Below are 25,685 nucleotides of genomic sequence, written 5' to 3' on the forward strand. Positions count from 1 at the left end.
ACTCAGACCAGTATTTTTTTTTTTTAACAGCAGTGCTCTTACCATATATAATGCAAAATCTTAAAAATGAAGTTCTGTGCTCAATATTACCTGCTTCTACAGTGTGATACGCTCTGACTCCCGGCCGACACTGCTTCTTGATCCTCTGAGCTATAGGTGTAGGTGTTTATTATGCCTACCAGACAATACTCTGGCACCACCATGGCCCTACAGAGGATGCTAATTGGCAAAGAAGAAAACCCAAAGGGCGAGAGGAAAGGGTAAAAACCATGTGAGCAAGATTTCATGTAGCTGCTGCTGTGTATCCATCTAAACTTTAATCCATGGTCTCAAAGGATAGTTGTACTCAGAACCCTAAAAACATGCCACACCTTTGGGGGCAAAGATTTTTGTCCACCTGAATCTTCCTCATCTCCACTTTGCCAACGGCTCAACCAGAAAAGCCCAGCGATTGAACGCCAGTGGCACTTTCTTGAAGCTATGGCTTCCTGACATAAAAAATTACGTAGTATCAAAGTTACCCCTTTTCAAAAAGGAGCATATGATCTTAAATCCCATAATAATACATTTAGAACAGGAGATAATTCCACTCACAAATTCATTTCTAGGACTTAAAGACTTTAGAAGGACCTTCCAATAATTCACCAAGTAGAACAGGTGAAAATCAGCCTAGAACTTAAAGTTTAAGTAACTCACATTCAGGACCTAGATTCCACAGCTCTAGAACAGAAGCCAGAAAACCATGGCCCATGAGCCAGCCACCTGGTTTGTAAACACAGTTTCATCGGGATACAGCCTCTCATATGTTAAGTTACTCCTCTCTCACTACTGTAGGAGACTTGAACAGGGGTGAAAAGACCATGCTCGCAAAGCCAAAAATATTTACTATCTGGTTCTTTAAGAAAAAAATTTTCCAACCCTTGTTCTAGAAGCATTAGCATGTACCAAGACTTGTTAAGGAGGTGGAAAAACTGAGCAGACAGTTATCAACGACCACAGTACAAAATTTAAATGAAGTGTCTTTGCGAAGTGGTGAGCTTCCTGTAACTGGAAGGCTTTAAGCAACTCTGACGATGCTCACCATCTCAGAACTGTGGTGAAAGGGACACAGGCACCCCTTGAATGGTTTCTTAAATCACTTCTGAGATTCTGCATCATTTTAGGCTATCATTGCACAGAAGTCCACATTAGACTTCTTGAAAAATAGTCTCACCTGACTTACAAAGAAAAACATCTTACATTATACCTAAGAGAATCAAAAGAAAACACGTGTCTTGAAAAGGAGAGCCCTGGGTATCTTCTGGTGGCCAGTCTGCCTGTAATGGGCCCACAGAAGTGACTCTGCTGGACAGAAGCCATGTCTAATTCTGAGGCCATTATAGCTCTTCACATGCTATGATTGCTCCACAGAGATTTGTAAATATAATTTAATGATGTCTCTGTGTAATCCAGATTGCCAAATCTTTCCGCAATCTTACTCTTGGGCAGAGAATGTGTGTGTCAACACCATTATATACTCTTAAATATCTGCTGCCCTGTTAGGATCTTTTAGAACAACAGTGAGTATTGTTTTCTAGAAATCCAGGTGGGTGGCCTCCTGGAGAAATAAGGTAAGGCTTAAAAAGTCAAAGATTCATCAGTGTTTTTCATTTCTTAGCCAAATTGCTTTCACAATATGGCAAATTAAGAGGGCTTAAGTTTGCAATTAACGTGTTTGACAGGTCTACTACATTTTAGTTAGGGAGCCCCATGAGATTGACCTGGGCTCCATTCCTCTGCCAGAGGAACACACTTTGTGATTCTCAGGCCAATTCTTTGACCAATTTGGCAGCATGACTGGCTGGGCTCGCAGGTAGTAGAGTGAGCACTCTCAGCGAAATGTTCGTTTTTATGGTGTTGGCTTTCACCTACATATCAGCAGGAGGCAATACCACTTGGTCAAGTCCGCCTTTACGCAACATCAAAGGCACAGAGCTTACTGTGGCTGAGTACAGAGTAATCCAACAACATTCAAGGCTTTGGGTTATAGGCAAGCACAAGTAGGTTCAGCATTTTCGCTCTGGCTCTAAGTTAAGAGTAACTTAAGCAGCATCCTGACATGGATCCATCCACCATTCTAGCTGATGCCATCCAAGAAGGCATGCAAGGTGGAGAGAATTAGAGCTCAGGCACGGCAGAACTGGGGGCAGGAGTGGAGTAAGGAGGTCACCCGACATTTAACCTCAAAGTGTTTGAGGACCTCGGATACCAGACTTAAAAGGAAATAAATAGCAGCCAGGCTATTAAAAAGCTTCCCATTTATTAAGTTCCTCTTTCCAGTAAAGAATGTTAACTTTGTTTTTAAAAAATAGAGAATTTTAAAAAATCAAAGGTATCTTTTTAATTTCAAATTCTCGAGCCACCTGGAAAAACCTCAAGATACACCTAGTTAGTTCCCTACATTTAGTTCCCTTAGTTAAGCAGCAGAAAGGCAGAGAGAACACAAGGAAACCGCCCAATAAAAATTACCTGTTATTGCAGAAGTCACTGTGGGGACTCTCAAGCTGAATCACCACATTGTACAATTTCGTAAACTTTGAAGAAAAACATCTGATTTTGTTTCAGGATCCCTCTGCTTCCTCCTCCTGTCCTTATCATTCCCTAATTGGTACACTCCAAGTAGATTTCTATCATAGTGCCAGCTACGCTCCAGAAGTCCTCTATCTACACATCAGCCTCTCCCTTCTCTGCTGCTGGCAAAGCACGGCCTATGTGCTTTAGTGTCCTTAGCACTTGGCAAAGCAGCCAGCACACAATAGGGACCCAAGTGTTCAAGTGGATGGACAGACAGGTGGCACTGACAGTAGGGAAAGTGCCCTACACACCCATGGTATCCACACTTCAGCCCCCCTTGTCACCCGCCCTTGCCCACAGTGATCTGTGCCTTTCTTGGGCTAGCTCTAGCATCTGAGGGGCACTACCCCTTGTCTCCTTTTTTTCCAATTTTTCAATTTTTTTATGTTTATTTTTGAGAGAGAGAGAGAGAGAGAGAGAGAGAGAGAGCAAGCATGGTTGGGGGAGGGGCAGAGAGAAGAAGGGAGACACAGAATCCAAAGCAGGCTCCAGGCTCTGAGCTGTCAGCACAGAGCCCGACACAGGGCTCAAACTCCCCAGTGGCGAGATCATGACCTGAGCTGAAGTCAGATGCTCAACCTACTGAGCCACCCAGGTGCCCCCCCGCCCTCATCTCTTTAAATCCTACCCACTCCTCGGTCTCAGAGCAAACATACTAAATCAAACCCTCTAGGAGGGAAGCCCAGGATTGTGCATGTTAAATAAGTTCCTCAAATGATTCTGATGCCCATTATCCACGGGCCACACTTAACGTTTAAAGTCAACTCAAGCCTGCCTTCAAAGTTAATCAGCCAGGCAATGTCACATTGTCCCATGTGCCCTGAGGACTGTGTGTGACACGTAACCACTTGGCAAAAGATGCCAGCCCTACACTCAGGGTGACATGCCAGGGTGTAGGCGATTTTTGTAGAGGAGAGTCTCAAAGGTGTGATCACAGAATAGGTGTGGGATGTACTGGCTCCCTGATGACAGGAAATGGTGTCCTTGACAACTTATTATTGATCTTGAACAGTAATTTGCTTCTCCCTTAATTCTAAAAATAGATTTGGGACAATTTACAGAAATACAATTTTATAGGATAAACATTAAGCAGATGTGGAAATAGGAATAAAAGGGGAAATGGGGAAGGGCAAGAAGATAAGGCTAATATAGGAAAATAAATACCACAGATCAATCAATACTAATAGCTCTGAGTTTCCTAGTGACCAAAGAATACGAAAACACGAGCATTTACAATAACTCAGTATTCATAAAACACAAGTTGGGGCGCCTGGGTGGCTCAGTCGGTTAAGCGTCCGACTTCAGCTCAGGTCATGATCTCGCGGTCTGTGATTTCGAGCCCCGCGTCGGGCTCTGGACTGATGGCTCAGAGCCTGGAGCCTGCTTCCGATTCTGTGTCTCCCTCTCTCTCTGCTCCTCCCCTGTTCATGCTCTGTCTCTCTCTGTCTCAAAAATAAACAAACTTAAAAAAAAAAAAAACACAAGTTAGAGAGAGAAAAAAAAAACCTGAATTTCCCTGACACTGGCAATTTGATCTAAGCACAGCTTCATATTCTGAAAAGCATATCAATAACATGAAATACCTATCCCACATCCCACTGCTCCCCATTGGAGGCACAGCGCCTCATCCATGATTGCCTTCGGTAGACAAAGCACACAATGGTCAGCGAGCATCTATAGGATGTTGTAAGTTCTCACCATGAAGGACAGAAGGCCAGCGCCATCAAGGAGGGAATTGGCGGAACTAGACGTTTACTCTATTTTACTAGGATCTCTGCTTTGGCTAAAGAATGTCGGGATTTGCAATTTTTTTCATCCCCCACAGGCTCATCTTCTGTGGATACCAGCATTAGGACATCATCATAACACGGTAGCACACTTGAAATCAAGGGCCATCAATTGCAGTCTAGAGACATCAATAGGCACAAGAAAATTATAAGACTATGGAAATTATGTGACTGTGGCATTTCAAAATTATAGCCCTACGGAACTGGACTGAGACACTGACAGGGAATCTTCATCATTCACCGTGGGTAGCTTTAACAATAGCAAAAATCTCCACCCACTCAAAAGCTGACCATAGGTACTAAGCTAACTTATAGGGTATTTGTGGTCACAATTGGTGGAGCTCCCAATCATCCTGATTTATTTTATCTTACGTTGGCATAGTGCTTTAGCTTTATAAGTCTCTCATAAACGTTACCTTAAATTCCAGAGACTACGTAATGTATTTGTGCATTCCAGAAGAACTTAATATTTATTACCTAGCGCTTCCCAGTTTTTTATGGTTTCCTCTTCTTCACAGAAGAAGAGGATGTGTCAAATAGTATCACAGGCAAAGAACATAAAGATTTTTTGTAATGGCCCCTTATTGCAAACAAATGCTATGGCTTATAACCGAGCACTTAAAATGTAGCAAGCACTGTGCTAAGCTTGTAACATGTAGCATCTCAGTGAACCCTCACAGGCACCCTAAGAACTAAATGCAATTATTATTTCCTGTTTATACAGGTGACACAACGGGAGCACAGAGAACACTGACCTAATGCCCACCCAACTAAGGGATAAAGCCCATATTCAAACACAGGCAGCATGCCTGTAGCAACTATTGGTGTAACCCTCCTTCTCTCCCAGAATACCGCCATCCCATCACTTACTTAAGGGATTTCCAAGGGGACAAGAACATCATCGAGGCCCTCTATAGAAAACACCACATTCATTTTTCTATCGCTGCCTTAACAAATTACCGCAAACTTGGCAGTTCAAAACCACCACGGTTCCATAGGTCAGAAGTCTGACATGGGTCTCACTGGGCTCAAACCAAGGTGTCAGCAGAAATGCTCTCCGTTCTGGAAGCCCCAGGGGAGAATCTGTTTCTATGCTCATTCTATGCTGCTTGCGGTCACAGAACTGGTAGCCCCATTTCCTGACTGGCTGTAGGCTGAGGGCCCAGGCCACTGAAGCCCTTGGCTTGAGCTCCTTCTTCCATCTTCAAAGCCAGCAACAGGGGGATGAGCCCCTCTCGCCTCTTCTACCTTCCTCTTCAAGGGCCCATGTGAGTAATCATCCAGGATAATCTCCCGAGTTTAAAGTCAACTGTTCAGCAATCTTAACACCCTCTTGCCATGCAAGGTAACATATCCCTAGGCAAACCTGGGGGGGTGGGGGGAGGGGCAAATACTATGGCGGCCCCACCTGCTGCAAATATGGACACCAACCATGGTCACATCTAACCCATCTCTCATACACATGGTTGTCCTGGGTGTTATGTATTGAGGTAATGACATTTTGTGAACTATACACTGTGGTCAAAAATTCTTAGGAGTAGGTCCTTATGTGATGAATTAGGGAAGTCGAAAGGAGGAGAGCTTGTCACCTGCTTGAATTGACACTGGCTAATTCCCAGCCCCAGAAGAGGACACGGGATCCTTCATGCTACCTGCCACAGGTGTGGGCTGGCCAACGGAATGGAGACAAACCTGGTGGAGAAGCAAGCTGAATTTCGATCTGGTCAGTCCCGTTGGGCCGAGCAGCCTGTGAACAAGGCTTGGTTCACAACTCTCCAGCCTCCTCTTGAGCCAATTAGTTTCAAAAATGGAAACATTCTCTGAGCCTTGACCACATTTCTAGGCTCACAAACCGCTGTTTTTAATTGTAAGGAGAAATGAGGGAAAGGGTTCCAGGAAGACCAGGTTAAGTCTATTTAAATCCCAACCCTTCGGAGCATAGTTACTGGAAGTGGCACTTTTTCCACAAGTTATAATCTCTTAGGTGCTATTCATGAATTTGTCACCTAATTTCCCTTCTTCATTAAACATTCTAAACCTAACTAGAGGAAAGGAAAAATGCAAAATACTTGTAAAATTTCAAAAAGCCCTTCAGATGCTGCAGATACAGATCAAACGGAGGAGGGGGGATTACCTAGACGACTGCAAAATTGTCCTAGCTCGTCTCCCCCTATGCAGCCTCTTCCACACTGCTACCAGAAATACCTTCCTAAGCACACATCAGCCATGCCACCGCCTGACTGAAAATGGTTCCTCGCTGCTTACAAAATCAAATCCAAACTCCTCAGAACTGCTTCAATGTTCCCCACAGTCTGGTCTTAGCTTGCCTTGTCAGCCTCCTCTTCCTTCAAGTCCCATAGCACCTCCAGGCCCACCTGCCCTTGGACCTAACGCCCCAGCACCATCCCCTGCCTGGTCCCCTCAGTCTGGAATGACAGTGCCTTTCACATCCACCAGCAGAAAGCCAACTCTTCTTTCTACCCTCAGCCTAAATTCATGTCCCTCCATAAATTAATCACATCCTCCTTGGCATTCCCGTAATATTCTGCTTTTAGCTCTATCACAGGCACCACCAAATTCTGTTTGGGGTCAGGGTCAGGCATCCGTACATTTGCCCCTTTCTCTGGAGGACACGACGGCACCTCTCCCTTCCCTACTGGAGTCAGCACTTGGCCTGATGTGTTGAGAGAGCTCAATCAACACACTGGACATCCACATCAAATCCATCATTTCTAATACTGAAGACACTCCCTGGGTTTAAGGAACGTTCTCGTCAGTGTGTGTCACCCAGTGCCTCAGACTCCGTTTGGTAAGAGGCACATTGTCACTGGATCTCCCACAATGTCAAAGGATGTGACAATAGAACCAATATACTTTTGTCTTCATGTGCTAGATGGGATCCTGTTGTAAATACATCTTTTTGCATTCTGGAGGGGTGCGGTATATAGATAATCACTATAAAACCTTTCTGCTTTTCTATTTGTTTGAAATTTTTCGTAATAAAACGGCCAAAATTAAACGGTGAATCGCAACTTGGAATTTGTGTCCTCAGAAAAGGTGTAGAAGTAAATCAAAATATTTGCAGAAATCAACATGAAGAAAGCCAAGAATTCATTGTGGAATTGTACATGAAAAGCACTTAGGTAAGAGTTTGGTAAACCATGTTTGCTGCCCAGTAGGAAAAAGCATGTACCATAGTTGACCTTAGAGAATCATGGAAATAAATCCCTCATTCCAGCGAAATGTTCTGGTGACATATTTTATTTTTGTAGCATTCACTGGGCTATCCCGGTTGTCTCTGTGGTTTTAGTGATGCAAGGTGGCACTTCAAGAGAAGTTTCGATTCTGAGTTCAGCTTCCTATGAGCCAGGCTCCAAACACCAGAAGGGTCACAAAAATATAACACCTAATGAGAGGGACAGATCAAGTGCATGAGAGTGAGCAAGCATGTCTACTGTCCTGAAAACGCAGGTGAGAAAAAAAAAAAAAGTCGAAGGGATGACTCATTCGCTTCAGAAAAGTGTCTCACATCATCCCACATCCCACACCAAGAGGAAAAAAGTTAGATGATGTATTACAGACACAAGATAAATTGTGACTCTAACAAGAGCCGGTCAAATAGGGAAAACATAAGACGACAGATATTATGATAGCCAAGACACCTTAACCTTCTAAGTCCTGAATAATGCAACATTATACACTATTACTTATTCCTAAACAGAGCCAAAAATAAAAATAAAAAAATGAAGCAGGCAAGATATGGAAACAATCTAAGTGGCCATGGACAGATGAATGGATAGAAATAATGTATACACAACAGAGTATTATTCAGCCTTAAAAAAGGAAACCCTGGCACACCATAGATGAACCTGAAGGACGTTATGCTAAATGAAATAAGTGAGACACAGAAAGGCAAATTCTGTATCACTTATATATGGAATCTAAAATAGTCAAACTCGGCGCCTGGGTGGCTCAGTCTGTTAAGCGTCCAACTTCAGCTCAGGTCATGATCTCATGAGTTCATGAGTTCGTGAGCCTGAGCCTCGCATCAGTCTCTGTGCTAACAGTCTCTGCTTTGGATTCTGTGTCTCCCTCTCTCTCTCTGCCCTCTCCCATTGTCACTCTGTGTCTCTCTCTCTCTCAAAAATAAATACTTTAAAAAATTGTAATAAAAAATAAAATAGTCAAACTCAAAGAAGCTGTGGCTCAGGGAAGAGGTGGGGGGAAGCGCAGAGAAATGGGACGATATTGGTCAAAGGATACAAAGCTCGTTACCCATGATGAGTTCTAGAGATCTAATGGACAGCATGGTGACTACAGTTAAAGCTGCACTGTATACCTGAAATGTGCTAGAAGGGTAGATCTCCAGGGTTCTCACCGCAAAAGCACACAGACAATGGCCACTATATAACATGATGTATATATCAGTTAGTTTGAGTGTGGTGATCATCTCACAGTGACTTCTATTAGGTCATCATGATGTATACTTTAAATATATACAATTTCTATTTTTCAATTATACTTCAATAAAGCTGAGGGGAAAAAAACACTACCTAATTGGGTGGGGGTCAGGTAACGGAAGTATATACTATACAACATACCTTCCTCTACATTTATACAGGTCTTAAACATTATAAAATACAGAAGATTATCACTTACAAATAGGAATCTGAGGTTATTTCACATCTCTCTTGGCTACACTCTTGCAATTCATCAAATAAAATGTGAAGGAGAGCGGGGTCTGCTAGTTTTATGGCCTGTATCAACTCTGTGTCCCTCCCTAGAGCTAATATATCTCCCCTCAACCTAAGGCTAATATATATCCTGGAAATAAAAGTGTTTATGTCTTGCATACTCTAGGAGGGAGAGCAAAATTTAAGTGGGAGAAGGGGAGAAAAATGTTTTTTGTTCCAAGACCTACCTGTCTCATTACACATAATTTAAGTACTGAAGAGCTGTTTAATTTTAAACAATTTTTATAACCATCTATAAAAGGAGAAACATCACATCTTGTAGGTGCTTACTCTAATTTGACATTTTTTCCAACCTATTTGGACACACTTGTGCCCACTTAAGCAGTCTCTCTGGATCGGCTGCTCAGAGTTGAATTCTGCTGGATTCATTTCACCAATGGTCTGGAAATACAGTGGGGCAGTAACGCACGTCTGTTCCGGCAACCAACCCAAGAGACCACCCTCCCCCTGGCCAGACCTCGCTGCTCCTGGGCAGGGGTATCTCAACCCTGCCCACAGCTTTGATCTGTTTTCAGGTTTTAAATGCTCCCTGTTGCCTAATGGGGAGCTAAGTGACTTAGCTTCAATAGACATTATGTCACCTCCTCAGCCCTTACGTAAACAGAATGTCTAACACCTTCACGATGTAAGCCAAGCCATCGAGCCTACAGTAGAGGCTGACAAGATACGTATTTTTGGATCGGCACCTGCCAGAGTCCCGCCTCCTCGCATGCAAGCTTTCTGCGGGGCACGACCAGGAAATTTATATTTAGACTTAGTAGCCATTCTTTCTCCTACTAATACATATTAAAGTCAAAATGACATCAGAAAGAGGAAAAATAATCTTTCTTCTTCCTGAGGTCTTTTTTCCCTAAACCATCTAGAAAGTCACAGAACATTAACTGTGAAAGGAGAAGGCAAGGTCCCTTTTTAGAACCGCTTTTGTGAACAGAAAGAAGGAGCATTCCTCATATCTGCACAGTATTTCACGGTTTATCATTCTCTTGCTCAAGTGTTTGGTGTTATTAGTGAGAGAGAGAGCTGGGGGGGTGGAGAAAGAAAGAAAGAAGACATGCACACACCAACTTTATTTTGGACAAACTGACTTTCATTCATCCAGTGGGCACTTATTCAGGATCAACGAAGGTAAGGCACCATGTTAGTTACCTGCAGGTGGGGGGGAGGGGGGTGTCACGGTGAATAAAATATTACATGATCAAGAATCCAAGAAGTTGGTGCTGAAGGTGATTTGCCCGAATCCACACAGCTGGTAGGTGGCCGAGCCAACACTGGAGTTCAAGGTTCCCAGATCCTTCCTGTGAGCCACATGGAGCTCATCTGCAAACACGCGTCTGGCGTTCTGCGCTAAGGAAAGTGCCCGGTCACCGGGCTCCAAACGTTCTTCCAAAGAGTCATGGCCTGTGGGTGAGCAGATGTCAGGAAGGCTCCCATGACAGCATGGCATTCGAACCGGGGCTTGAAGAACAGACAGAACAGAGAATGCGGAAATCGGCAGCTGTGCAATGTCAACGTTAAAAGTCCGGAGAGAAAGGCCTGGAGGAGGAAATCACACAGCAGTTAGTGAGCCTGAGGAGGGCACGCACACACCAAGACGAGTGTGGGAGGTAAAGCTGGAAGGGGTGGGAGTCAGGCTGGCATTCGGGCGTCATTCAGCACCCCTCGAGGGGCCAGGGAAGGGGTGGAGGACAGAGAACAGGCCACACCTGCTATAGAGCAAGAGGACCCACTGGGGGCCATGCAAGGGTGGGTTAGCTGCAGAGGTGACAGCACACAAGTCTAGGCCAACATCATGGAGACCTTGTGCGGGGAACGTGGGAAAAGAAAGGAGCAAAGAGATAGAAGTGAGAGCTATCTCAGAAGCTCAAACAGAAAGCCTGGCGATTGGCTGGATGTGGGAGGAGGACAGAGATCAATGCTGCACCTGGGTGCCTGGCTCCCAGGTGTTCCTCCCTGGCGCACTCACTCCTCCCAGCCAGCATGCTGACACATAGATTCCCACACCAAATGCCCACGGAGGACAGGGTCCAAGAAGCTGCTTGCTCACAAACACACTAGGTCTGAGCCACCCACTGTCACCAGCCCACAACAAGTGAAGGGGAGGCTGTTCAGTTTTACAGCAATTTGATCATTTCACACCAATGGAATCCAATAGTTAAAGATTGAGGCTTGATTTTGCATATGCTGGGGGGCGGGGGGGGTGCTTTGCCATTTCACTTTTCTAGTAACTCGTTTTTGGTGGACTTTAAGAAAGTATACACCCCCAGAAACAAACAAAAAAGCTAGCTCTCATGCAAAGACAGCTTGAGGTGCACTGCACCACACTATTCTGATGCCGCATTGTGCCTGGACCACACTCTGAATACATGGGGCACAGAAACAGAAGGGAACACACGAACAGGTGCTCAGCGCTGGCAGACCTCCCCGCAGCTGACATCTGGCCCTCTGACTACACCAGCTGCGGGGCTCCCCACTACCGTGGTCCACTCAACCCCCAGGCCACCGCACCGCTGCGGCGGGTCACCCGAAAGCCTGACACCTGCCTGTCATTGTGCCCTGTGGCCACAGATCCCCTGAATCCTGTGCCTGAGTGTGTGCTCCCTTGCCCCCACCCCCCCACCCCCCCACCCCCCCACCCCAGCCCTGTGGCTATCTCAGCCCCGCATGGAGGTCTAGCGCCACCTGCCAAACCTTCTGCATCTTTTGCTGCTTTTCAGGAAATGTCCCAAAACACAGCAGGTGTGGGCAGGACAGAAACAGAATGAAGAGGAAGCAAGCAGTATTACGGAAGAAGAGAATTTTTCAAGGGGACTAGAGAGCAAGGAGAAAAAAAAAGTGTCCAAGTGACAAAAGTCTTGTGGAGTCAAGATGAAGACTTGGGACAGCAGCATGATGAGGACTCCCTGGTGGGGAGTCAGGGTGTGGTCAGGTAACTTCATGAAAATCTTCCATCACCTGACTGCTATTAGGAACATTAATGCTGCTCTAAATAATTTTCTCTAAATTCTCCCCTTACTGTCTACTAATGCTCCGTGTAAAAGTCTCAGTTGTTGCCTTGTGGGAGATAATAGGATTGTACGTGACATCAGTCATTCTTCCAGGCAAAGGCCATAAAGAAATACAATACTTATGTTTTCTTGCAAAAAAAAAAAAATGCAGTTTCCACTTCAGCTTACAGAACATTTGGAGAAGGATGAGCATAGGGGGGAAAGTTGGGGGTAAATTGGAGTCTACTTTCATAAATTTCTTGGACTTGTGCCCTGCGTAAATTGCCAGAATGTAAAACAGAAACACAGGAAAGCATCTTTGTGATGTTTTCCAGAAGGATCAAATCTTTTAAACTTGAGTATTTAGAAACAAGATGTCAACAGGATCACTAACAACCCAAAAGTACCCCTACACGCTTGATTTCAAAATTGGAAAAAGATATTCAACCTATTTTTATTATTATTTCCTAAAATAAATATGGGAGGTGAGACATAGGATAAAAGCCAATCACAGCTGCAAAGAGCAAGTTTGACCCCAGGAAGACTTGACCCCAAGGTTCTCTGATCCAAGATAACCACTTACAAACATCTTCAGCAAATTCCTTGAAGGATGTTCAGAGCCTGTAAGATGAATGCATGAAGAGCAACGTCATCCGTGAAAAATGGGAATTTTCACTGAAGTTCCTGTGTGTGAGGACTATTTCATTCCCTGGCATAGGCAATTGTTTAAAAGAACAGCTCGGTATATGCTCACCATCTTGATCGTGGTGATGGTTTCATAGGTACATGTGTATGACAAAGCTCATCAAATTGTACATTTTAAATATGCAGCTTATTCTACATTGATTATTCCTCAAGAAAGCTGTTTAAAAAAAAAATAAAGAATCAGAGAAATACAAACAGGGAACACTCCTAGCATGGAGCTCAGACAATATCTAATCTGGAGTTTCTCTGTGTTTCGCTGGATTAAGAAGTCCTAGCTATCAGAGTCCAACCAATACTTGCAAAATCCCTGCAAGTGTTTACAACAGAGGGAATTTAATGAAGAGAAATGGCGGCATAGATAGCAGGTGGCAGAGCCAAGCAGTCAAACAGGTGATGGTGAGTCAGCCTGCAGATTAGCAGCACGAAGCCACTTCCACCCCCAGGAAGGAGAGCGTCCAGGGCCACCAGCGGGAGGCAGAACAATAAGGCAGCCCATCCAGAGAGAGCTGGAGTCACAGAAGAGCAAGGAACAACTAGAAAAGCAGCTGCCTGGGGCCCCACACCCGATCCACAGAAGACCAGGGAAAGGGTCAGGAGTGGATCTGGGGGCACAGACGCCCGGGGCAGACACAAAAAGTGGTTACAGAGCAAAAGTCAATTCAAAGAAAACGCTCCTCTTCAAGCAAATCAATCAGCAGACATCACTGCCGGGCTTGTCCGAGCTTCAACCTGCTGATGGATTTGTAAATCTCAGGACTAGGATATAAATGATATTCTCCATGATATTCCGCAGAACATCCTGGAGACGTAGTGTTCCCTGAAACACTATTTGGAAAATGCTGACCTAGCCAGTGCTGTCATGTTTTACAAATAAGATAGATTACAAGGCAAGAGACCAATAAATTTGGGTAAGTGACTTCAACAAGGTATTATAAAAAGGAATAGCACTAAAATTCAAGCTTCCTAACTCTTAGCCACACACTGTTTCCTCAATTCTGTATTGAAGTGCTGTAAGCACTTCCCGGCACCATCAAGAAAACCCGCAACTTAACCATTCTAGAGGGCAAGGAGTCATTTTGGCGGTATAAAACCACCAGACTCCGTGGAGATACGTACAATCTGCCATGTTAGGTCAGTGACAGCCAAGGGCACCAACACTGTGAGAAAAGAACAGATAGGAAACAGGAAATAAATGCAATGGAGTTGCTAAATTTACTAATGGGAAGAAAAGAAGGGAAAAGTGAAAGAGAAAGAGGGAAACCAACCTGCACTGGGGACCACCTACATGCCTGCAGCTATGTTAGTTTCCACATCTTATAATGATGACACAAATGTGCATGCATAACGGTAGGTCAAACACCCTCAATTCAGCAGATGAAATAACCGAGGTGCCAGATTTGTGGCAGCAGTTTTCCAAGCTGAGGTTCAGGGATTCCACCCTAAATGGACCCTATAATAATGCAAAGACCTGTTCTGAGGCCCCCGGAAGAAATGCGGCTCTCCAAATATCTTTAGCTGCACTACCTATGTCCTCTTCACTATTACCTACCCTGAGTCTTAGTCCTATACCCTATGGTATCATTTCACTTAGGGCTCGATCAAACTTCTATCCTACCAGAGGGGTAGTTAAACCACAGCACATCCTAACTCAGGGGTTATGGGCCAAAGCTAATTTTCTCAAGCCCGTGGATACAGCCATGGCCCCAAGATCATCCCTCTTTTTGAGAGGTTTCTTAAGGGAAGGGGGGGAGCAAGCGGATCTAGCTACAATTCAGTGAGAAAATACCCCACTAAAATGGAGAACTGTATGAGAAGTGGTGAGAATTCACAAAGTGTCTCACCTGTAGAATGCTTGTTAAAAAAAAAATGCCCACAAGTTCCCAAAATATGTCAAATAAATCGCTTTTTGCTCAATTGCACTCTTTTAGAGTTACCATGTTCCTTGCTTATACTGGTATTGCATTTTCTTATTTACCATTCATCTGTGTAGCTCTATCTCACAGAAAACAGTTCAAAGCAAATAAGCCTCATCTATAGACCACTTACAAAGACCTCTGGATTTATGGAGTCTCTATTAATTTAGTTTTAATCTGATCTAAACAGTCTCTCCTGAGGAAACCTTTAAAGGTCCCCTGACCCTGCCTCTAGGGCCAGTAAAGCATATTTTTGTGAGTTTCTCAATCCAAAATCACACTACATTTTAATACGTTTTCAGAAAGGAAGGGAAAAAAAACTTCATCCCTCCCCTAACCATCCCCCAAATTTCAATAATTTACAAGCACAGAATTCCTATAATTCTTGTTCATTCTTCAGGCATGACTCCCCCAAATCCTGCAGAGTGTGGATCAAACAGGGCACAAGCCAGGGAGAAATTTAATCGCTCATATCTCTGCCTAAGGGATTGTCTAGGTACTATGGTGACAGACACCTCAATGAAAGTATGTGGAGGAAAAAAGATTTTTAAACTCCCAGACTTAAAAAAAAAAAAAAAAGGTGGGGGAGGGATTTCTAATGGATTTGGGGTCAACACACAGAAGCACAAAATAAGGCCCATGGAGTCCATCAACATCACTTATTTCTACACCCATGTGGTAAAACCACAAAAACAAAACATTATTCAACAAAAGCATTTTATTTTTCTCCCCACAAGCTCTGCATATTTTGAATTTTCATATTCCCATTGATTTGTTTTTCTGGTTACATGTACAGCTTCTCCACAGAGGAGTTTTAGGGCAGTGAAACGACCCTGCGTGACACTGTAATGACAGATACTTGTCCTCATACATCAGTCCAAACCCAGGGAACGTACAACAGCAAGCGTGAACCCTAATGCGAAAAATGAACTCTGGGTGCTGATGATCAAGGTCGGTTCATCAAGTATAACAAATGCACCACTGAGGTGTGGGATGTTGACAACAGCAGAAGTTATTCATTCGAAGGCGGGGAATATATGAGAAATCTCTAGACCTCCCACTAAATTATGCTACAGACCTCAAATTTCTCTACAAAAATAAAGTGTTTTGTTTTTTTTTAATGTACAACCTCTCTGTTAACATACTCTTACATGAGTGTTCAAATAAAATCTGGAAAAACCAAAGCCAAGTAAAACTTTTAGTCCTTAATTCTGTAGTTTACAAAGCTCTCTAATATTTAAATGTAATTCACAGATTTGAAAGAGGGGAGAGCAAATAACTGGTCTCAGAGACTTAAGCAAGGCCAATTATAAAAATCTCCCAACCTAATCAGCACATAAAATAGCTCACACCAATGATATGGTTAGTTCATGCTCTAATACGCACATCAGAATGTTTTGCCAGCCCATGTTCATGCACAGGAAACCAACAAGACTGTAAACACAGGAACAACAATCAACACACACAGATGTTTAAGGCTGGAAGTCACATTCTGGACAAGGTGAAAAGGGTAAGTGGCAGGAGAGTCATAATAAGGATCGAGGCGGATATCAAAGTTCAGCATGAGGAGGGCTCACGGCTTGGCTGTGCTTTGGAGACACTGTTTTCTGCCTGCAATAAAGCAACTACACATGCCCACCCCACGCCCCCCCCCCCACCCCCACCGAGCTCTGTGATGATGAGAAAACAATCTGAACATAAAATCAGAAATACGGAGCCAGTACATTTCAGGCCTAGGACAATCCCAACCTATCCACCAGGATCAGTAATCAAGGGCGTATGCCCATGAACCTGAAAGTCAGTAAGGCTCTCCTGCTCAGAACCAGAGCCTCATTCTGCAAAAATGCTTTGGAGGAGAGTCTTCTACCCGGTCATCTGGGACAGAGTTAGAGATAACAAGGCCATGGGGACCAATCAAGGAATTACCTGATGTCATTTAGATATCATTTCTATTATGGACTCAATCATTTTCATAATGGACACGGGAAGGGTGGGAAGAGAATCACTGCCTGCAGACATCAGTGGAACAATGCCACTCACAGCAACCTGGTTTTCAACTCACTTTCAGAGCAGAAAACAATTCTTTGGGGTCCGCGGTGCTTCAGCATGCCAAACAAGGTGGTATTTATAGACCTGCACTGCCTTTTCTTTTCTAAAAGCAGAGTTCTAGGAGACAATGCTACCCATGGAGAGAAAACCCACAAGTTTTCAGATCTGGGCTTCCCCACTTCTCACCTAGCACAGTGCTCTGGCAAGCTTTTGTAATTTCTCCTTATCCACTCCTGCCTGATGGAGGGCTCCATGGCCCTGTTCCTCTGATGCATTAGGACCTCTCTGCGGTTGTCCCTCAGTCTTAAGATGTAACAACAGTGAAGAAGAATTGGTCCTGAATAAATCAAATTTAACTGCAAACATAAGTGAGTAGATGATATGAAAAAAAAAAACAACCCTTAAAGTTCTAAATTCTGTGATCTACAAAACAAGTTTACCACTAATCCCAAACTCCCTATCAATTATAGTGAAAACCTTGCTTTAAAATGGGGTGTCTGTTGCCCAGGCACGTTTCCCCAGATAAAACAATGTTATGGAAGGGAGTTGTGCCCCCAGCCAGCTCCAGATTCTAATTTTATCCATAGCAGAATGAAATACTATACATTTAAGGTGGGGAAAAATGATGGAGAACAGTATTTTCCAAACACTAGTAACTGAACAAAAAATCCAATCAACTTCAGTGAACTACTGGAAAATCCAATGCTTCCAGTGGAAGATGAACAGGAACACCTCTGAGTTCTAAGAATTTCTGGCACTCTCAAAAACTTTAGAGGGTGATGGCCCTGGTTCTTTAGTGACTCTATTTTTCATCAAAATGAGAATGGTTAGGGGCACCTGGGTGGCTCAGTCGGTTGAGCATCCAACTTCAGCTCAGGTCCATGAGTTCGAGCCCCACGTCAGGCTCTGTACTGACAGCTCGGAGCCTGGAGCCTGCTTTGGATTCTATGTCTCCCTCCCTCTCTGCCCCTCCCCCACTCATGTTCTGTCAAAAATAAACATTAAAAAAAAATTTAATGAGAATGGTTTTCCTTCTCCTTAATTGTCACCACTTTCCTATACTCCAGGGAAGACTGGAGCCATTTTCTGGCTTCCAAATTTCCAGAGGGCAAGAGTTAGAAGTGAGCACAGTCAGGGTGTTAGAGAGGCAGTAAGGGTGTTATAAGAGGAGAGAATGCGCTTGAATAAAAGCAGCTGAGCTGTCATGATGAAAACAGACAAAGAAGAATGTGTCAGCTTTTTGTGAGAACACGAGAAGTCAGCAGCTGGGTCATACCAGCCCCTGGGTGACACCCTGCGGCCAGGGCAGCCATGTTGTTGGGCTCTTGGTTGGGTTGTGAAATGACCACAAGGGAGGGTGGGACCGAAAGGTTAATGTGTAACAGCTGTAAACTGCTCATCTCTTAGTTTCTCTACTGATTTCTACGACTTTTACTTAGGTATTCATGGAAGCTTCTAGTCAGGAACACAATCACCTGATTAAAATCTGTATTGCCTGCTTTCCTTCCCCTGCTGGAAGCGCCATAGGAAAGAAACTAAAATTCAAACAAGGGGGTGGGGGAGGGGAAGCAGGAGGAGGCTCAAAACAGAGAAATTAAGAGAAGGCTATAAAGGCTTTTTATTAAAATAAGCATTGTATGGATTCATTCATTTTTAAATACATGATGGGAAGCAAAGGACGGACTTGTGAACAAAATTAGACAAAGCTGGTGAACGATCCAAGAAATTTTTACCCTCTTCGTTTTCCCTAACTCAGCTCCTTCAACAGAGGAAGGGTGAGCCAAGGATGATAGCACTGTCACCTCTGAGTCGGCTATACACCTCTGATACCCAGCATGCACCCATCCAACCCCCACATCCAAGTAAAATATTATTTTGAGATCCAACATTTAAAGTAGCTAAACTCTGGGGGCGCCTCGTGGCTCAGTTGGTTGTGTCTGACTTGGGCTCGGGTCATGATCTCACGGTTCGTGGGTTCAAGCCCCGCTTTGGGCTCTGTGCTGATGGCTCAGAGCCTGGAGCCTGCTTTGGAGTCTGTATCTCCCTCTCTCTGCCCCTCCCCTGCTCACACTCTCTCTCAAAAATAAACAAACATTAAAAATAAACAAAAATTTAAAAAGTAGCTAAATTCTGAAGACAAGGTGTACATGTTGAATAAAGTGCTGAACTCAGTCCGGCTCCCCTCCCCCCACACACAGATTTTTTTTTTTTTTTTTTTTAATATCAGTAGGAATCCTTCCTCCATGCTAATCAGAGGTAAGCTCTTAAGTAGAGGAACTAAGCATGATTCAGCACATTTAAAAAGGATTTATACCCATTCTTAGAAGGATGACCAGAGGAAACACCATCTGAGGTCTAAACAATGATATCTGCTTGCCCTTTGATCTGAGTTTAAGAACACTTTGTACAACTTTTTTTTTTTTTTTTTTTGCTGAAATACCACTGAATTTCACATTTACTATTTGAAATCTGTTTAGAACATCGACTGCTTCTTTGAATCACACTCTTGCAAACAAATTCTCCAAATTATATTTGCTGTGAGTAGCTTGCAGGCAGGGATTTATTTTCTGCTAACAAAAATCTTCATAAGTACAGACAGCCTAAATGAAAAATAGTACCACTGATCCTATGTTTATGAGAAAGAGACAGTACAGTGTATCTGGTTACAAATACAAGTAGGGAGTATTCCATTTTTCTTCTAATTTATGTTTCCCAAGGGTAATTTTGTTCAGAAGATTGCCAGTATTTTTAGTACAATAAGTTTCTTGTTACTTGTACTAATACATACTGATTCCCTTTTCTGAGCATAATTTGGGTTTTTTTTATTTCATTTTACTCTAGCATCTGGAGATCAACACCTCATTAATTCAAACTAAATGAAGTCTGAAATGCAGAGATTTACAGAAACCCTTCCACTACTCTCAAATGTGATGCACATTAGAAATATACACATGGGTAACTAATTAAAGAGAGATTATTAAAGTATTATGATATACATCGAATACCATCAACCTCAATGTCCTAAATGTCTTTACTTCAAATTCAAATGATTTTGACTTAATAAAAATCAGGTACACCATTTACAAATGATCAGACCTTCCAGATTAGTGAAATAAGAAGTTTAAATGAAGAATTTAAAAAATACCCCCTGTGAGAAGTGCAACCAAGGAAATAAACAGGGTGTTGTGACAGTAAAGAAGTGGGTGGGGGTGGGGAGGGCACTAATTTCTATAGAGGGGTTAGAGAACGCTTTTCTAAGAAGGCGAATTTTAAGACCTCAAGGATACTTCAGGATACTTCTCCAAGGTCACCAAATTGGCAGGCTTGCTTATTAGACTGCCAAGACATTTTTAGCATTAGAAAACAAGTAGAAAATGGCATCGGTGGCCCTGATTGAATGCAGGTTCACGAGTGCACTGGGCTAGTCCAGGCAGCCTCTACACCAGCCGGTTCACACTAGGGAGGCTGGACACATCTCCAGCCTATTCACCCACAGAGAGTTTAAAACAGTCAAAGAAACAGTAGTGAGCTGGTCGAATGACCAGCATTTGGGATGGGGGGGGGGGGGGACTTAATTCTGTCGATTGATACTTCTGATAGCCACTTTGGCTGACAAGGTTCAGGTTGTTTCAAATGTATTTCATGAGTAAATTATTCCCAGGTCCCAGGGAAGAAAGATGTTTACCACCATGTAACACTTTCTCTTGTACTCTGTTTATAAACCTAACCTACCCCACTAGGTATCCAAGTACTTCAAAACATGTATCTTTTTGTAGGTTCTTTAACAAATGAGTCATGTAATGCAGCAGCAAACATGCCGTGGACATGGAAATCTGCAGAATTCTCCCAACATCCTGATTTAGAGAATCCACAGTGCTAAGCAATTATAGTACTTTCTTCCAGTAAACTGTCCTTATGCTCAGAGCTATGATGATCAGATTTTTTTAACCACATTTTAGCCTCTCATTATGAAATTCTCTTTCTTACTGCTAAATGGATTTAGATAGAATTTCTGGACTGGCAGGTGGCATGGTTTGGGACTTGGATTCTACTTACCTGGAAAAGTTTTCCCCCTCTAACTGCCCATGTGGAGTCCAGGACCGGACCTACAGACAGTTAGGACTTGTAGTCGGAAAGCCCAGGGCTATGATTGGAGGGGCATGGGGCAAAGTTCCCTACCCAGGAATCTCTTCCAGTTCCAGATTAGCCTGTCCCAGGCCTGAAATTACACTACTGTTGAATTCTCTTCAAATTTTTCAGTGGTATATTTTGGACCTCGAAATTTCCCTTATGTTAAGGGATACTATGTTAAGCCATCACCTTAACAGGATTAGTGGACAACCAGCGTCAAGCAGTGTGACTCAGAACCAATGTTCACCTGTAGACTAGGAAAGGTCAGACAAGCAAGGAATGAGAATTCAGAGGTCCTTAAACACATTAAAAGTCACCGCCCTTTACAAACTTGGCCTCTGGCCAACTCTAACAATTTCAAGTACCACCTAAGGCAGTGGTTCCCAAACAATGGATTCACCTGGGCAATCTCTGAAATGAGGGATACCTGGCTTCCACCCCGCACATTGATTTAACTGATGGGGCGGTTCCACCTGAGCACCAGGATTTTTAACAGCCCCCAGGTGATTCTAATGTGCAGCAACAGTTGGGAGCCACTGACATAAGGAAGCATTGCTCTTCTCACTGGGATGATCTGATTTCCTTCAAACATTAGGATCTCATGTCTCAGTGCTTCTTGACCATGGTGGCACATCCGAAAAACCAAAGGCTCTTCAAAAAAAGAAAAAAGAAAAAAAAAAAAAAAAGATGCCAGAGCCCACTCTCACGGACTCTGCTCTAACTGCTCTGGGGAGCAGCCCCGAAGCATCCCTTAGGTCTTTAAGTGTCCTCAGGTGATGTCAATGGCCAACCAAGGTTAGAACCATGGTCTAAGCCCAGGAACTGTTTCTGGAGACCCTAACATGATTCTCCGCGAAGGAGCCAGAAGTACCATTCTTTTTCCACTTTGTCCAAGTTGGGACTACCCCAAGAGGCAATAAAACATTTCCCCCAAGGCTGTCAGGAAACTGAGGGGAGGGTGATGGCAAGAGGTGAAATTCACTGAGCCAGAAGAAGCCCTCAAGTTAGAAGACAGAAGAGCTCCGGCCTCTGAGCCGCCCCTCCCCCGCCAACTTTACTGACTGCAATGAGAAGCCTCAGAGTGCTTCCTGGAGATGGCTCAACCTTGGCTGTGGTCCCAATAAATGGTGAAAACTCTTGTCCAATCAGAATTCCTGGCACTGCAAATAGCAAGATTGGCAGGCCTTGAGCCTCCACTCCCTGTGAGATTCTGTTTCATGTATTTCCCAGGAGGATTTCTGCACCAGTTGGAGGCCAATCTGACCTCCCCCTTGGGCCCCCACTCCTTTCTTCCCCCAAAGCTCAGCAGAGTTGAGAGTCATCTCATAGACATACTGGTAAATAACTCACCGAAATATTTCACATAGTTGTCACTCAATGATGTCAAATGTCCGTACATCTCTGACGCGGTCTGGACAAGTGTCCGGCAACCCACTTTGGAGCCTGGGCAGGGCCACGCGTCTCACACGGGAAAGGACGTCCGCGGAGACCCCACCCCTGGCGTGGCTACCGCACCCCCATTCCTCCCAGCCCAGACGGCGTCCCCTACATCCCTTCGCCTACGCTAAGCTGAGTGAATTTATGAATGAGGAGTAGCATAGATCGGAGGCACTGATCCCGAAAAAAAAGTCTGCTTTACACCGTTCTCATTTACAGATGAGAAAACTCGGAGAAAAAAAAGGCTATGTGACTCCGTCCGGGTTTGCCACAGAACATTTGTGGCGGAGCCCGATTTAGCCGCCCTTGAATTTCCATTCTGTTGCCTGGCAACCAGTTCAGACCAGCTCAGCGCCCAACCCCGGCCCCTAACCCGCACCCTTTCTCTGCCCGTGCGGCTTGGGCAGCAGTTATCAAAAGTTCAGCTTTTGGAGGGGGGGGGGGGGGCGCAGTGGTCAAAGGCATGTGAGCTAGGGCCCTGGACGGGATACCCCAGCTGGGCTGGGGGTCCTGTCCCAAACCCGCGCGAGCCCCGTCTGGCGTGCCTTCCGAGGTCCTTTTGACACCTTCCTCTGCAACCCTCCTCCTGAGCCAATTCCCTGGATACCACTTAGCACAATCATGTCAAGTTTCTAAAGTTCTAAATCGCTATCAGATTCTCTAAAAGTCCCGGTTGGGAAACTGGTACTCAGAGCTTTAAGGGTGCAAAAAACCAAAAAACAAACAAAAAATCAGGAGGGGAAGGAGTGTTGAAGAGCCTTCTCCTTCCCAGCTGGCTACGCTCGGGCGGGACTTTTCTGCTAAAGTCGAGTGAACCTGGCCCCGGCCGGGCGTTCTTGGAAAAAGCGCGGAGTGTGCTCGGACGCCGCACTCCGGAAGCCTCACGCCCCGAACCCGCCAGCCGCCGCCCGCAGCCCCAGCGCGCAGCCCCGCCCGCGGCGCCGGGGAGCGCACGTGCAGCCCACCGCCGCGCAGGTGGAGGGAGCGCAGCCCGCCTGCCCTCGCGTCCCCGCTGCGCCAGCAGGGCCCCCTTGTGCCAGGGGCTCCTCCACCCTTTCGCCTCCCTCCCCGGGCCCGGGAGACCGTTAAGGGGAGGGAGTTCTCGTCGTTACGCTACCCTAGATCCTTACCCAGGTTCACAAAGCTCATGACCATGTCCGCGTCGTTGAGGAAGGCGCTGTCCTGCGCACTGGTCAGTGGGGACGTGCCGCCGCCGGGTCCCGAGGCCAGGAGGCTCTTGCCGTTGACCGGGTGCGCCGCGCCGGGGGGCGGCTGCCGGGGCTGGGACGAGCCGGCCCCTCCTCGGGGCCCGGGCTGCCGCCTCTCCTCGTCCGACGCCCAGTCCTCATCGTCGTCGGCTGCCAGGGCGTTGTACAGATCCAGCATGAAGAGGGGCGCAGACTTCAGCCGCCCGGGAGGGGGCTCCCCGCGAGGCTGCTCCTGCGGGAGCGCAGCGGGCTGCGGCTGCTGGAGGCCGTGCAGGGGCCGGGGCCGGTGCGGGAGCCCCAGCACGGAGAGGATCTCCTTCTGCATCTCGCGCTTCTCGTGCGTCTTGAGCCGCCGGTAGAGGAAGCCCGAGGAGGACTGCGGCGGCGGCGGCGGCTGCTCCGCGTGGCCCGGGCTCCCGCCGTCCCCCAGCAGCGCCCCCCCGCCGGCGGCAGCGGCGGCGGCGGGCAGGGGGGGCCGCAGCGGCGGGGGGCCGCAGCAGCTGCACAGCAGCCCCCACCACCAGCACAGCCACTGCGCCCTCCGCCCCAGCATCCCCGTCCGGCCGGGCTGGCCCCGCGGGCCCCGCGAGGCGTGGAGCGGCGGTGCGAGGCCGGAGCGCTGCCGCTGTGGCCCTTAGCGTGAGCAGCCCCCGCCACCTCTCGGCGGGCTCGCTTCCCCTTCCTGGCCCTCAGTCCTTATCTCTCATCGTCCTCTGGGGCGCCCCCAATTGCCCAGGCTGGAGGGGAGGCGAAGAGGACAATCACCCGGAGAACCACTTGGAGGGGAGCCCCACACTCCGGCTCAGGTCTCTGGAGGCGCAAGGTCCGGGCCAGGTGCGTCCGAGTCGGGACTGCGCTGCAGCCCGAGCCCTGGCCCCTGGGCGGGTCACGGCGCGGTCACTCTCGGGCCTCGCTGCCCCGCGCACGTGCGCTGTCCCGCGCCCTCCGGGGCGGCTGTGTGGGACCCGGGGCGACCTGGCGGCTCACCAGCTGGGGGGGATGCCCGGCATCATCCCCGCGCACGCCTCTCCTTGGCTGGCACAGCCGCGGTGAAGTTTACTCCGCCGTGGGGCCCAGGCTGTGGCGACAAGGCGTCCCGAGATGCCAGTCTTCTCCGCGAGGCTTAACTTCCTTCCCGCTCACAAACTCCGCGCCCTCCGCCCTCGGGCACTGTCGCTGCCCCCCTCAAAATCTCCGCGCGCCGCTCGACCCCCCAAGCAGAGGAGGCAAGGATCTTGCTTTCCGTTCTGAGCTCTCCTGGCTGCCCCGCAAACACCGCCCGCAGAGGGAATGGGAGGGAACTGGACCCGCGCGCAGAGCAGCGACCGCGGCGTCGGCGCGAGAATTCGCAGACTCCCGCCTCTCGGAGCTGCGCTCCCCGCAGCGGCCAACGTGGGCTTTCTGGTGCGCGTCTCGCTCAGGTACCGCACTCCAGCCCCGGAGAGTCCCGGCCCTCTTGGGTAACAGACAGGTTGGCAGCCAATGAAGAGGCGCGTCTCGCCTGTATTTAAATAGGCCCGCCCCCTTCTTTCACCCTCCCTCTCCAGGGAGGCGTTGCCTCGGCCGCGCGTAGGTTTCAAGTACAGAGGATTCTTGGAGGCACCCAAAGTGGGCGCGAGGTAGCAAAGGCTGAGAGGTCATCTCTAGTGTGGACGATCTAATCAACACCCTAATTTAAGCCTGTCTGTTTTACAATGATATAAAAGGCCTGACCTGATGCTTTAACTAAATAAAAGCAAAAACAACTGTTAAATCAATGCCGCCTGTATTAATAGAGGAACAACAGGAATAGTTTCTCTTATTGCTGTAATATAGACATTCAGCGGACACATGACTTTCAAACGCAGCTGCTGGAAGCTGGGACACACCTTCTGTTCACAAACGGGCCACGGGGCCACAGACAGGACCAAATGTAAGCCAGAGCAGGCATCCCGAGGGTTTGGGGCCATATATTGTGATTCATCGCTTCGTTTCGTTCGGCCTTGGCTTGGCTTCTTAAGACAGCACCTTAAAGAAAGAGGGGCAGTCAGATAATATAACAACAACAAAAAAAGCCACCCTCTATCTTCTTGGAAATGTTTCAGTGCTCCAGTTTTTCTGTGAA

The 25,685-nt window shown here is 46.3% G+C and overlaps 1 protein-coding gene across 1 annotated transcript in view; it reads right to left on the minus strand.

The window, feature by feature from the left end:
• The window catches only part of BMP6 (bone morphogenetic protein 6), a 158,980-nt gene extending 133,642 nt beyond the window's left edge, over positions 1-25,338 (minus strand). The window contains exon 1 of the mRNA XM_043590858.1: positions 23,504-25,338. Coding sequence (XP_043446793.1) covers positions 23,504-24,134 — 631 coding nt within the window. The 5' untranslated portion in view covers positions 24,135-25,338. The remainder of the gene's footprint in view (positions 1-23,503) is intronic.
• Between the last annotated feature and the right edge of the window lie 347 nt (positions 25,339-25,685).

The sequence above is a fragment of the Prionailurus bengalensis genome, chromosome B2 (assembly GCF_016509475.1).
Source record: "Prionailurus bengalensis isolate Pbe53 chromosome B2, Fcat_Pben_1.1_paternal_pri, whole genome shotgun sequence".
Lineage (NCBI taxonomy): Eukaryota > Metazoa > Chordata > Mammalia > Carnivora > Felidae > Prionailurus > Prionailurus bengalensis.